We start from the raw sequence: 15,672 nt of genomic DNA on the forward strand, positions 1-15,672 counted from the left end.
AAGTTGCTAAAATCTAATCTATATTACTAATGTCTCTGATGATGGCGTAAGTCGAAACCAGTTAGACAATAAATTGAAAAAGACCAGAAAAAGTATTGCTTTTTATTGAATTTATATTATAGAAAATAACTGGTCAACATGAATCAAATTCCCTCATCTAATTATACATATTCCTCTTCAATCGCAGGATTATGTAGAAATAGCGAAACGAAACGTAACGCATTTAATTCAACAGACTTCATGGGTTGCAGCTCGTGCGCCTAAAAATACATATGAACAATGCACCTACCCAAACTATATATTTAACGGATTAGAGAGAAAAATAAATTGAGGAAAAACTGACAAAAAAACCGCTCGGTATGAATAAATCTCTGTATAAAAATCCCTAGTACAATCTTTTTTTGGAAAACCTTACAAATAATTCTGATACCAAGTACTTTATTTGAAAGCTAAATAAATTCATGAATCAATGTTATAAAACATCTGAAAACATAGTGTAAAATGGTCAATGGGCAAGAAGTGTTGAAGACAGCTTTCATGTTTGCAAATCATCTATCTACAGTCTTTCAACGTCATACGAGACAAATCTACAGAGGCGAAGAAAAACAAATCCTAGAGATTCATCATTTAATGTGCTCGCCGTTTCGATACAAAGAATTATTGTACGGTAGCTTTTCTGGATATCTCACAGATTTTCAGTAGGGTGTGGCACGATGATTTGTTAGCGTGGATAACGCTCCTCTCCGCATTAAAAGGCTTCAGGGAAAACATATCTGGAGTAAAAGGCTCCAGCTGACACTCTTCTATAGCAGACCATATTGGTTTAACGAAAAAAATTCATACCTCACAACTGAAAATAATCTGCTGTAGTATAATTATCCTGAAGATTATATGGATGTACGGAGATATATCCTAGATTGCGCTAAGGGTATATAGCCTAGGTATGCCCATTCGATTTGAAAGGCTCCCAGTAATAGACATATAATAAAACTCTAACTGATTCAATCTGAAGTGTTGGGGCAAATAGTAAATGCGTCCTGGTATATAAGAAATAAACTAATCCATGAACACTTGGACATTGCTACAGTTACAGACAACACAAACCATGCTTCACGTCATATGAAACGTTTCAAAAATTACCCTATGTGAGGCTCGGAACCTAACAGATCGCCCCAGTAGTAGAATAATAAAAAAAGTATACACTGCTGGGTATATTAGCACTATGTGTTATACGTATTGTTGTTTATTGTTATTATTATTTAACAGATACCATTAATAAAATAAAATCGTTGCCAGGCATTGGTAATACTTGGAATATACGAAAACGTGTCCATTAGGACTTCTACATCGTCTGTTTAGTTTTGCGTAGTTTTAGTCTTTGCGTTTTTCATTGTGCCTTGTGTTACCATTTCTCTTGTCATTTCGTGTTCGTTCATTTTCCACCCATCTCAATCGGCATACCTTGCCGAAATTAACATTTGTTTCGTTATATTATACTTCTGGTACAAATCGTGGTTAAAAAGGATTCTCCATATACTATTTTTGGGCACTCTTCCATGTATATTACTGAGGATCTTTCTTTCAAAGTATGAGAGCATTTTTTCATCCTTTTTGGTTAAGCTTATTTATTGGTCTTATAATTATTTTATATAAACTTAATTTTTATATTTTTTTAGATATAATTTGATTTTAATTGATTTGATAGACCTTAATAACATTTATTTGTATAAGTACGAAGGCTTTCACGGCCGGGTGTGAATTGGTTTTGCCGTGCGTCTTTTAAGATAAGCTTTGAAGTTTCGGATGCCATGTTGCAACCTTCTTCAGAAACTGGTTCGAAGTCATAACATTTATTTGCATTTACTATTCGTCTTCTGATTTCCTTGGTGGTATTATTACTGTTGTCTATTAAGAATCTGAAATATATAAATTTATTTACACGTTCTATTTTCTTATTCGATTCCCATGTGTATTTATATCATATCTCTTTTAAGTGTTCGATGTTTCTTTGTGTTTCTTCCGTCTTCCTTGCGTTTGATATACGTACTCTTATTGAAACAATTATTTTTTATAGTGGTTTGAATCTATACTGGCGCCTCGGTAGCTTCTGCAGTTAATAATGTCAGTTGTGTGTCTCATATCTATCGTTATGTAGTTGTATGTGGTTGACATATTCATATTCATTGATGCTGCCAAATTTATGTCATTGTTCTCTTGGTGCAGGCTGTACTTTCTCGTGGTTGGTCTAAATTCCCACTTTGGTCTTCTTTGCATTCAATTCCTCGATTATGATTATTATATCATGCCTTGGGGATTGCTTGTTTGCTCCTCATAAAACATATCCTTTTCTAGTTCGTCTTTTTCCTTGAATGTAGCTTGACAAATGGTTGTACTGTAGTTGAAAAACATTCTCTTTATTCGTAGTTTGCAGAATCTAGCGTTTATTGGTTCTAAGGCTACTCCGAAAGCATCTTGCTTTGTCTGGCAGCTATAACTCCTTTTGTTGTTGTGAAATGATTTCTAGCTTATACTTATCAAATGTATAGGTGCAATTTCCGTTTACCTGATCGTCTGCATAAAATCAGTCTTTTATCTCGGATTGTTTCATAAGATAGGGCTGTTATCCCTAGATGGGCGTTTATCCTCCTCTGTTTGTTGCATTGCGTATATCCTATTGTACAAACAGAATTGCTCAAGATATGGCAAGATTTGTTGATATATCTTGCGTAGACTGTGGTCGTTTTTCAAAGTTTTAGTACAGATCATCGACCGGCACTCAAATGATAGTTAAACAAGTCTCTTCCTCTTCCTCATTCTTAGAGAAGGCCGTTACAGAAGTACCTGCTCAGTGGTCTTATCTCGTTCGGTAAGACTAACTTTGACCCATTTCTTTCCAACGATTAACTGCGTATCCTCTAGCATCCAATCATGTCCAGTGACGTTTCGACATCACAGCCGAAGTGCTGCGTCGCCTCTGGGTATCAATCGATCTCATTTCGCAAATGCTTGCTCTAAACTAGGAATAATATAATAAATTTTTATTATTATAGAAAATAAAAGTCTATTAGAATTTTTAATTCTTACAACATATTCAAAAATTAAAGATACTCAACTTTGACAATAATCATTATTATTGTAATTACTCCTTTCCATCTTTATATTTAGTTACAAAGTAATGAAACTATGTGTTTTTAGCAGATGGATAGATTTTATTTAGGGTCAACCGGTTTCAAATGCTAACCGCATTCATCATCAGGAGCATGCCACGTCATTAAATAATATTTGTAAAAACATATTTTGTGTTCTGTAGTTTATAGTCCGGATATCTTGTTATTGTTGTTAACTCTATCCATCTACTAAATACACATAGTTTTATTACTTTGTAACTTGGACAATAATGTTTATATCGATTATACTATTGCATATAAATTTGTGAAAATAATTTTATAATATTTTAAGGTATTCGATTTGTTATGGAGTGATCCCCAATCGGTAAAGGGTAGCGCCCCGAATAAAATTCGTGGGGCCGGTTGTTATTTCGGACCGGATGTCACTCAAAACTTCCTAAAACGTTACAAATTGAAATTGTTAATTCGAAGTCACGAGTGCAAAGCGGATGGTTACGAAGTGATTCACAACGAAAAAGTGATCACGATATTTTCCGCATCCAATTACTACGAATTGGGATCGAACAAGGGGGCCTACGTGAAACTGGTAGGTTCGCATATGGACACGCATTACGTTCAATACACAGCAGCCACATCGAAAACGAAAAATTTGACCATTACGCAACGATTGGGCGTTATCGAACGATCGGCTTTACGAGAACTTAGAGGACATATTATTTCAAATAGGGAACGATTGGAATGCGAATTTAAAAAATATGATGTTAATCAAAGCGGTTAGTAGCTAAAGTTAAAAAAGGTGATAAGAAATGATATTTTCTATTTTTTTTTTAAGGTTTCATAACGATAAGCGAGTGGTGTTCGGCAATGTTAACAGCAACCGGATTATCATTACCATGGAGGATATTAAAGGATAAATTGGTTTTAGTGAACCCGGATTCTGAAAGGGTCCAATACGGGACGACGTTCGATTTTCTGGAAGAGGGCGACGTAAGTCCGTAATTAAGCGTTATCATTTTTTATTACCCGAAACGGGGACGTTGGCCGTAAAATCCAGTTATATCTTTTTTTCTTACTGAAGGGTATAAAGCCTCTTTTTTCTGGAAAAGAGCCACTTGCGTTTTAAGACCAACCATAACTTACAGATTTTTCCATCATAAACTATTAAAACTAGAATTTATACTCAAAATTATGGTCATATTAATGTATATTATGCAATAAATCATGGTTTAATTACAAATTATAACAACTTTACCTTTTTTAGTCATATCAAACTACTCCAACCGTTTCTGACACTCTCTACAGAAATAAATCAAATTTAGAAGCTATTTTTAGGATAATAGACAAAGATGATTCAGGTATTGATAAAAAAAAATAATTAAATTAAAAAGAAGTAACAAAAATTTATTTCTAAAGGTTCAATATCACTGGAAGAAATGTTAGATGCTTACGATTTAATAAAAGAACACATCCCAACACCGATAACAAAGGACCAATTAAAAGACATTTGTAGAATGATGGATTTGAACAACGACGGGATGGTCGATTTAAACGAATTTTTAGAAGCATTTAGAATAGTTGATCCAGAACAGAAGTCCGAAGAACCAGCAGTAATCCAACCTAAAATAAATTCTCCGTTAAAAACGTTTGCGCAGATAGATAAATTTATGGATGAAACGCCGAATGTGTCTCCATCGAAAACGGATACCAATGGAGCAATAACAGGGGGCCAACAACAAATTGGGGAGGCGACTTCTACGCCTCGGAATCATTCCCTAAGAGGTGTTAATAGGTTAAAAGAGGTGTCCAAATCTAATCCGAATTCTCTTAGTACTCTTACTCAATCACCTGTTTTAAGTAGTAGAATAGTTCATTAAATTTTTTCCATAAAGATTAACTAAAATATATAAGCTAATGTTTATTTAAATTAGCGATTAATGCTGATTTAAATGAAAATATGCATATGTTAAAAAATTATAATGATGGTATTAATAAATTTGTCAATTTAATCGTCTACTATATCTGTATTAAATGTATACAAATTTCTATGATAAAAAAACGTGTTTCTATAAATTGTAACAATTTCGAAATTAAATGGGTCCAGGTTTTCTCAGTTAAATAATATATCAATAAATAAATAATAAATAAATTTCAACGTTTTTTATTTTACTATTTGTGTAATAAGACTAATCCAAAAAAATATCAGCCAGTTTTATAAAAATTAATAAATCCTTTATGACATACTAAAACTAGATTAATTTTAATTTAAAATTCTTCGTATATCATCATGATAATCCAATCACTTTTTGAGATGCGATACTTGTAAAAAACTTCTTACTTGCTTTAAAATAATATATTTATTCGGAACCGGTTTCGACTCATCATCAGCCGAATCTACGTTAAAAAAACATATACGACAAATATTCGCAAATAAAATAAGTAGAAAAAAGTAATATATCTATAACTTACTGTCATAGTTTATTATTAAATAATTTACATAAGCTACAGAAAAGCTTAAAGTTCTAAAAACACATACACCTCCAATTCGAAATAGTAATGGAAATTGAGCTAAGAGCAATCAAGAAAAAGTTAATTTGTTTGCTGAACATCTGAAAGAAACTTTTACATCAGACAGTCCAACAACTATGTTAAATAGTGTTCCTAGCATAATTCAAAGTGATCAGCAGAGTAATATACCATGTGTAAGAATAAAAAAACTGTATTACGAAATACAAACAGTAAATATAAAGATATCAGTAGGCTTTGACCTAATTAATGGAGAAACATTGAAACATCTACCAAAACGGGCGATTACAAAACTATTACACATAATTAATACTGCTTTTAAACAAAAATACTTCCCAAGTATATGGAAAGTTGCTGAAACAATAATGATATCAAAACCTAGTAAACCCCCCACAGATGTTACATCATATAGGCCAATCTCATTATTACCCTTACTATCAAAACTTCTTGAAAAGCTACTAGTAAAAAAAACAAATATTGTCAAATTAACATTTACGTCAAATCAAAAACAGGTTAATCAACTTGACGTAAGTTTTACTCGGATGATTTTTGTTTTGTTTGATTTATTTAATTGAAACACCTCTAGAAACTAGAAAGAATTTTGTAACATTGATATGATTTAATTTTGTATTTTAAGGATTCTCCAGATGATGCAGTTAAGTTTCTCTTAAAAACTGCGAAACCGGTAGAGAAAATATACATAAATTAATACGTTCATAAGTGCACAACATTTGTTTTATTACTCCGGACATAAAGAAAACACCCACTCTCCATATACTAGTAAAAAGACTAACACCTGGCATAGAAGAAAAAGCCCTAATACCAACACATAATAATACTACCATCAACGTATAGTCAACTATCAAAATCATATAATAATAATAATAATTGTAGCATGCTGTGCACACGACATGTAGAAATTCAAGTTCGTGTTGCTAAACAAAATGTTATTATTCATCATTCATTCAAAAATTATTATAAACACGAGTACTGTGCATATATTATTTATTAAAATATATATTTATTTATGTTGTCGACTATATATACCTCCACAATAATAATGCCTTTATTAACCTTTATCGTTCTCAAACAGTGTTTTTTTTGGAAAAATTCACACCTATAATCTTACAATTAGTGTACAAGTAACAAAAAAACAAAATACAAAAACGTAATAATAATAAAAAATAAGTATAAAGTTACAAAAACAAAATTACAACAAAATTGCAAAGGCTAACAGGGGGCCGGGTCAGACAACACCACAAAGTAGTGAGGTCTGCTCTTCCCCCAGTCCCCATGAACACAACATATTGCTTCCAAGTAAGTAGTGAAAATGAATCTTCTCATATCTTTCTGATCGATATTTTAGAGTAAAATAGGAAAACACTTATTTACCACTACATGAAATACAAGCCGGAGTTCCTCAAGGAAGTGTGCTTGGTCCAACACTGTACTTACTCTACACATTCGACCTTCCTCAGATACCAGAAACTTTAACAGCTACATTCGCAGATGACACAGCGATCTTGGCTGTTGCAGAAAATAAAGTAATTACAGCAAATAAGTTACAATTATAATTCCTTAAATCCATAGAAAACTGGACCAAACGATAGCTAAAAAAATTAAACACAAATAAATCGACATACACAAACTTTACTTATAAGAAAGGAAACTATGTCCCAGTACACATAAATGGCAATGCAGTCACTTACGCCGACACCGCAAAATATCTTGGTATGGCGCTGGATGCCAAACTCAAATGGAAAGCTCACGTCAAAAAAAGAAAACATGAGGAACTTGATATCAAATTTAGACACCTATATTGACTTATTGGCAGAAAATCAACGTTATAATAATAATAATAAATTTATTAGTGCTCTATGCCAAAGGCTTACACACGTCATTTTAAACAGAATATACAACAAAATACAGACGCATAAGCCGAGAATACAATAAAAATACATTCATACAATGACAATATCACTCCTTAAAAACTCCTCGACCGAGTACAACGCACCCGTCATCAGGAAATTTTTTATACCAGTTTTAAATTGCTTGTGTTGTCGTGCCCTAATAGACTGCGGTAACGTATTATACAAAATCTGACCAGTATACAAATGACCTTTCTGCGTTCTACTCAATCGACAAAAATCTACGCACATGTTCGTACGGTTTCTGGTAAAGTAACTGTGTTCATCATTACTATGAATATATAGCAAACATTTCAGAATAAACAATGATGGAAGCGTTAGAATATTCAAGGATTCAAAATCGAGGCGACAATCTTCCCTATGGCTAAGTTTAGCCAACACTCTCACAGCTCTGCGTTGTAAACCAAACACATAATTACTTGCTGGACTCCCACCCCAGGCAATAATACCATAGTCAATCATTGAGTGTATCAGCGCATAATAGGCAGTTTTGGTCACCTCGACAGATACCGAGCTCACTAGTTTACGTAGTAGAAAAATGTTTCTTGAGATCTTTTTACCAATTTCAGCCACATGCACATCAAATTTCAGATCTCTGGAGCTCACCGTTATGCCCAGCAATCTAGCAGGGGAGAAATCACCCACACAGTCTCGTTTCGTCTTTTGTTAGTGGGATCTGTTGATGCCGATTAAAAAATCGGCTTAAAAAGATCACGAAAGAAAATACATATAAATAAAACCTCAAATACACAACGTTGGAATTTCATAAAATCTATAAAGAAAAAGCTTGAAGAAAACAACGCAATTATTGTAAAAACAGACAAAGGAGCTGGAATAGTAATTATTGAAAAAGATTCTTACATCCAAAAGATTTTAACTTTCATACATAATAATAATTACATAAAGCTGACTAAAAATCCAATAAACATCAATAGAAAAACAAAAGAAATAATAAACACTTGTAAAGAAACTTTACTATACTACACCCCCAAGATAAACAATTCTTCACAACTTCTTCAATAGTTGCTTCACGCATATGAAACCTGAAATTCCTAGACTTTACTCACTACCCAAAATTCATAAAGATATATATCCTTTAGTAAAGCTCCTACTTTAAAGTTAACTAATTTTATGTTCACCGTTTTCAAGCTTATTGCCTTCTAGCCTAAATTTTCCATTTCTAATTCACTAGGTACTATTCGTTCAAAACACCATGAATATTGAACTTAACAATAAAATCCTTATTTCCTTTAATGTCACAAACCTTTATTCAAATATTCCTATAGAATATACTCTTCACTTAATATGACATATTTTTGAAAAATTTTGTAACAACAACACTATAGTAAAGGATTTGAATACAATTTTGAGATATGTTGTCACACAGAACTATGCTCTTTTCATAATAACTACTATGATATTACTGAAGGCCTTCTCATGGCTATGTCACTGCCACGACTTATTGCTATTATCTGCAATATTCCTCGACCATATTGAAAATACTTTCATTATCAATGATTGCAACCCTTTTAAACAATACATAACCACTTGGGTTAGGTGATCTCTCCAGCTCTTCCATAACTACATCAATCAGTTTCACTCTAATCTTAATTTTACTTTTGAATTAGAAAAAAATTAATTTTCTCGATTTACATCAGTTATGACATCTTTCGTAAACCGAATAATGTTTCTACTATAATTCCATATGATTCTTCTCATTCATTGCCCCATAAGTTGGCGAACTTCCGTTTTTTATTCAACAGAGCCCTTAACTACCCATTATCAGAAGAAGATAAAACAAAAGAATTCACTTATATTTATGAACTGACTATGGTCAATAAATTTACGAATAAAATTATCATAATAATAATAATAATAATAATAATAATAATGCCTTTATTAATAAGTCGCAAAAAAAAGGAAAGAAAACAATAATACACTCTTAGAAAATAGACTTATTTTCTGGACGAAGTTCAGTTTGGTTATTAACCAACTGCTCTTCCACTTAATCCAGAATATATAGAAAATATATATATAAAGCAAAAATGAGAATGTTTTTAACAATACTAATAAACAAAATGAAAAAAAAAAAAAAAACAAAATAACAAAATACGACGACATGCCAGTATAAAGCGATACATTAATAACTCAGAATATAATAAAAAAAAAAATCATGATGACTCAAGCAGGAGGGAGGATTTTAATTTACTCTTGAACGAAATACAGTTCAATCCTATAAGGTTCATAGGTAGATCATTGTACGTTTTAGCTATCTGGTAGGAAAAGGATCGGTGCGAGGCGCGGCGTGGTACCGTCAATACATCTTTCCTCCTTATATTAATGTTATGGACATCGCTTCTGAAAGATAGGCGTTGCAGCAAGTAAGGAGGCCGCTGACTTTTAATAATTTTATAATAAACGCAAGTTGCATGCAGTTTACGTCTGTTTTTCATGTTCAACCACCCAGTCTCTGCCAACTTATGACTAATATGGTCATATTTACGAATTCCGTAAATAAACCTCAGACAACCGTTCTGAAGGTTCTGGATACGACGCCCACTCGCCCCCGTTAAATTTGGACCATAAACAACGTCGCAGTGATTTAATTTGCTTAGAACCAAGCTATCACACAGCATAATTTTTAATTTTTTACTTAAGACATCCCTATGGGCATACAAGAGACGCAGGGCGCCATACCCACCCCTCAAGCACCTGGCCACATGCTCCTCAAACCTCAACTGATGATCCAATGTGACTCCTAAAATTTTTATATCATCAGAAACAGTAAGAGGTTCGCCATCCACCACCAATTGACCGGATATCAAAGGCTTAATCGCTCTCCTTGTGACACTACCGCAAAACAGAAGTACAGAAGACTTAAATGGATTTAGCACAAGTTCATGGCGTTTCGCAACATCAGAAAATAATGCTATATCTGAGTTAAATTTTATGCAGGCATCAACCCAATTATTTGGATTAAAATTCAGCAGAAGCTGTGTATCGTCTGCATACAAGTGAATCTGCGAATGCTCGAGAACCTGGTCAAAATCAGATGTATAAATAGAGAACAATAGTGGCCCCAAAATGGACCCCTGAGGGACTCCACGAGTAACAGACAGAGCGCTCGACACTTGACTATTAATCTTCACAACCTGAGACCTGTCCGACAAAAATGACTTTATCAAAATTGCAGCTTGATTTCCAAGACCAAAATAATTAAGTTTAGATGCAAGTATATTATGATTTATTGTATCAAATGCTTTGGTGAAGTCCAACGATAACAAAAGTGCGGCTTGCCCGGCCTCTCTAGAAGCAAATACATCATCAGTAAGGTTCAATAAAGCTGTTGCGCAGCTGAAACCCGAACGAAACCCAGATTGTTGATCTGGCAGTATACTATACCTTTCGCAGTGTGCTCTAAGTTGCTTTTCCAAGACTCTCTCTAAAATTTTTGACATTACTGGGAGGATACTGATCGGTCTAAAATCTCTCAGGGCAGAAGGGGAAGATACTTTAGGTAATACAATTACTTCAGCCATTTTCCAGGCATCCGGAAAAACTGATTGATGAACAGCAGCGTTTATTACGTGAGTAATATAAGGAATGAGAAAAGGGGTACACAAGTCAATCATCCAAATTGAGATACCATCAGAACCCACCGCTGCAGTTTTAATGTTATTAATTATTATAGATACTTCATGTTCATCAACAGGCATAAAAGCTTGCATTATCTGCACTCTAGGGTTTACATTATTTTGATAAAATATGGGTAATTCGGGATCAGTCTGGATATAAAGTGAAGAATCACCGTGAACAAAATAATTATTTAAATCGTTTGGAAGAAAAATGTTAGGCACTTTGTTATCGATTTTTTTATTTATATTTAGAAGTTTAATCTTTCTCCAAAGAGCCTTTGGATCTTTACTACGTAAGGCGTAATCATAGTATGCCTTCTTTTCAGCCCGCACCGTTGATGTTACCAGATTGCGATGCAACTTGTATGAAACCCAGTCTTGAGTTAGCTTAGACTTTTTGAATTTTTTAAGCGCATCATCTCGAATAGACATTAGTAGTTTAGTATTATCTGTTAGCCAGGGACTGGGAGGCTTTGTAAACCGTCTAGTTTTTAAAGGTGCATGCAAATCCATCAGAGTAAGTAAACAATTATTGAAAAAAGTTATCTTATCATTCACATTTTCCTGATCATATATGTTTCTCCACGGAATTGATTTCAGATCGTTCAAGAATTGTGGATAATTAATGTTTTTCACATCCCTGTATGTACGATAAATTGCAGCAGGCCTACCGATATCAAATGCCAGCTCACACTTTACTAGTTCATGATCAGATATATTAGGTACATTTACAACATCAATACTAGTAAACAGCTTATCATTTGTTGTAAAAACTGGATCGAGTAAAGTTTGCGAATTTTGTGTAATTCTTGTGGGTTCGGTGACTAACTGATGTAAGCCAATAGAAGTCGCAAATGAGTGAAGAAGTGTTGTTGAGGGAGAATCAAGCTTAAGAAGATCAACATTAATATCGCCCACGATAATTGTCGAGTGAGATGTAACAATACTCTCACAAAGGGTACTCTCCAGTGTTTCGATAAAAAGAGGAAGATTAAAATTAGGGGGCCTATAAACCACTCCAAAAGTAATACAGAGTTTTTTTCCTGCATCAACGGTAAAAAATAGTTGCTCAATAGAGCAGGAACTGTTTAGAAGCTGAAATCGTATTGAGCTTCTTATGTACACAGCAACACCTCCACCGCGCCCCCCACGATCCCTACGAACCAGATTGTAGCCAGGAATATTAACTAAAGAGTTGGATATATTAAGAGTTAACCAGGTTTCCGTCATCGCAAAAATATCAATATTGTTATCAAGGATTAAGGATTTTATTAGATTATACTTGGGAACCAATGATCTAACGTTCAAATGAGCTACGTTCAACTTCTTTTTATAATTTGAAATTTGAATCCCCCTCGAACCAGATCCATCGAACATTTCAGCAAAAAAAAAAAAAAGACAAAACAAAAAAAAAATTTTACTAAGCTAAAGAATGCTAAATAACGCAGGAATAACAAAAATAGGCGTTATAGAAAAAAAAATGCTTGAAGCCGAAGCGACTTACTAAAAAAAAAAGAACATTTTTGAAAATAATGCTTTTTTAAAAAAAAGAAAAACAAAAAAATAACTATGATAATTTATGGTTTGTTAACTTGCCGACGAGTTCTCCTCTCGTAACGATTTTGTTCCGTCTTAGCTGATTCCACAGAGCTGTTAGGTAGATCAGTGAATTCGTTAATTCTCTTAATCTCATTATTTGGAGATCTCACAAATATACGCCCATCAGCAGTCCAGGCATTCCTTGGACCCACAGTATTTCTCGCGGCAGCGTACAACTTCATTCTTCTCTTGGTCAGTGACTCAGTTATTAAAAACTTCGTACCTTTCAACAGTTTCTTATTAGACCATATAATTTTGCGATCCTTATAAGAAATCAGTTTGATTATGATGGGTCTAGGTGTTGCAGAGGATCCAATTTTTTTTTTCTTTGGACCAATTCTATGTGATCTATCCAGGAGATTTAAATCGAAAGTGAAACCGGGTACCTTAAGATATTGCTCAAAGAAATTCGCCACTACAGCATCAGTATCCTCGTTTTCCCTCTCACCTATGCCATGTATAAGTAAGCAATTTCGGCGAGAATACGTTTCCAAGTCATCCACGCGTACTTCCAATCCATCAATTAGAGATTTAATATCATTCAAACACCCAATAATATGGTCTTTAAATTCATAATATTCCTTAACCAGGTGTTCCAGGGTAATAAGCGGAGTGTCGCCAGCTTTTCCTTTTAGAGCTGCATTTAACTTCGTCTCAAACATTACCATTGTTTGCGCGAATTTATAACGCTAATTCTACGAGTATATTAAATTTGCTTTAGAATGCCGTTTATGGCATTAAGATATCTCAGCTCGTTTTTGAGATACAAAACTAAAGTTTTAAAAAAGTTACCCTTTAACAGTCTGATTTCTATCTTTACAAAAAAAATTAATAACCAGATTAAAAAAAAAATTAAACGTAAAGAAAAAAAAACTATAATAATTAATGAACTAAAGTGAAGTTAAATTATGATGTAAGTGAAGTTATTGAAAGAAAAATTAATCGGTAAGTACAATAACAAATTTTAAATTAATATAATATAAAATTATCTACAATTCACTTAATCATCTTTCTCGTATAGAGGAAAAATTTTACCTTTACTTCACGATAATTAACTTAACAATGATGAAAATGATGCGTAGGCGCAAGGACAGCAGAAATACAGCAAACCTCCTCCGGAAACACTTGGTCGAAGGTAAACACAGGATATTTGGGCTATGTTGAAATTAATTATCTTTGTCAGATACGCTTGTTTCCTAGATAGAAAAGCGTATAGGATTTTTCTACGTTCTTTCCTTAAGGAATATAACTCAAAATGAAAACCTACACTGAAAGGAATTTGAAAGAATTTAGGTTTATGATAAAGTAAATAAAGTAGTATAAATTAGAATAAAAAAATAAAATAGAAAATGTTTAAACCTACCGTAAATTAAGATGGTTTGAAGTTTTAACCAGTAAGATAATTTAATCTTTGTAAAAATGTGCTACAAATCCGGTAAAACCGTAAGTGTTAAAGCAAATTTTCAAATGAAAAATTAAAGGATTATTAACTTCGATCCGGATAAAAATGGATATAAGTCGCCTTAAAATTCAACAAGCGAACTATTGGCAAAATAACGACTTAAATATATTTTAGCTAAAAATCCCTACACAACAAAGGCTGGTTTTCAAAAGAGGAAGAATTAACCAATGTACGCGTATTCATTTCCCAAAAGTTGTCAAAAAAACTCTCTTACAAGACACGCGATAATAAAATTTCAAAAACTACTCCCTCCCTCTATAATTGAAAAGTAGAAAATAAAAATATAAATAAAAAGGTTAATGAAATTAGGAAAAGGTTTTCGTATATCCAAACTCGGTATGCTGTAAACAAAAAAAAATAAAACAAAACTGTTAATAAACTATCAAAAAAATAATAATGTGGTGATTTCCCGCACAAATATACAAACGTACAAAAAAAAACGGACGTTACCTACTCCTAAATTATATTCGGAATGCTATTCTATATTAAGTTTATTTTAAAACGCAGTTTATGCCATTATGATGTCTCAACTCGTTTTTGAGATACGATATCTTATATGCCAATAAATATTAATAATATTTATCAATCAGTGTAGAGTTGAATTTAAATTAGTTTGAAAATCCATGTTGCAAGTTTACAAATTTTGAGAATAGAAATTGAAACTTCTTACTTGTTTTTTTAAATCTATTTTAACGGTACCAGTTTCGGGAAAAACTCAGTTTCCCATCATCAGCCGAAGCTATATACAGGGTGGTTCAGTTTTTAATCGGGAAACTTTACTAGGACGTAGTACTTGCCAAAATAACACAAGTTTTTTATATAAACATAGGATCGCAACTCTTTTGTTTTCGAGCTATGAGCGATCAAAGTTGAGCTAAAAATTTACATTTTATTATTTATTTCGGCTATAAGTAAACCGAAGAATTTGAAATTTGGTATGTATTTACTACTGGTTAACATCTTGTTTTCTAGCATACCTTAAGCTTCCCTAGCGCCCTCTAAGGGGATGAAATTCACCACCCCCTTGGTTCTTTTTAGAAGAACTTTTTAACGCCATGGAGTATTAACATAAAAAAATATTGGTTATAAAGCTCATTCTTTAATGGTACTTTTTTGTCTCTTTAGTTTTTTTCCTAAAATTGATAGTTTTTGTGTAAAAAAATGGAATGTCGTGCCATGTACCGCCATGCTTAGCTAAAATTACTCTAAAAGTTGGCTTTGATTTTCAAAAAACAATTTATGTTTGTATTGAGACGAGCTGTTAGTTACGTTAAATCCTCTTAATTGTTGACAATTATTGAAAATATTTCTTGATTGTTATTAAGTAAAAGTATCATTATTTTTTTATTGTTGATCATTGTTTAAAAAACTACGAAAAATTGATCATGCCACGATTA

General features: G+C 32.9%; 1 protein-coding gene across 1 annotated transcript in view; it reads left to right on the forward strand.

Annotated features, from left to right (window-relative positions):
• The window catches only part of LOC111414839 (retinal degeneration C), a 127,824-nt gene extending 122,550 nt beyond the window's left edge, over positions 1 to 5,274 (forward strand). The window contains exons 11-14 of the mRNA XM_071199790.1: positions 3,460 to 3,901; positions 3,961 to 4,115; positions 4,390 to 4,483; positions 4,542 to 5,274. Of these exons, the coding sequence (XP_071055891.1) occupies positions 3,460 to 3,901; positions 3,961 to 4,115; positions 4,390 to 4,483; positions 4,542 to 5,002 (1,152 nt within the window). The 3' untranslated portion in view covers positions 5,003 to 5,274. The remainder of the gene's footprint in view (positions 1 to 3,459; positions 3,902 to 3,960; positions 4,116 to 4,389; positions 4,484 to 4,541) is intronic.
• Positions 5,275 to 15,672: the final 10,398 nt, after the last annotated feature.

Source organism: Onthophagus taurus, chromosome 11 (genome assembly GCF_036711975.1).
Source record: "Onthophagus taurus isolate NC chromosome 11, IU_Otau_3.0, whole genome shotgun sequence".
Lineage (NCBI taxonomy): Eukaryota > Metazoa > Arthropoda > Insecta > Coleoptera > Scarabaeidae > Onthophagus > Onthophagus taurus.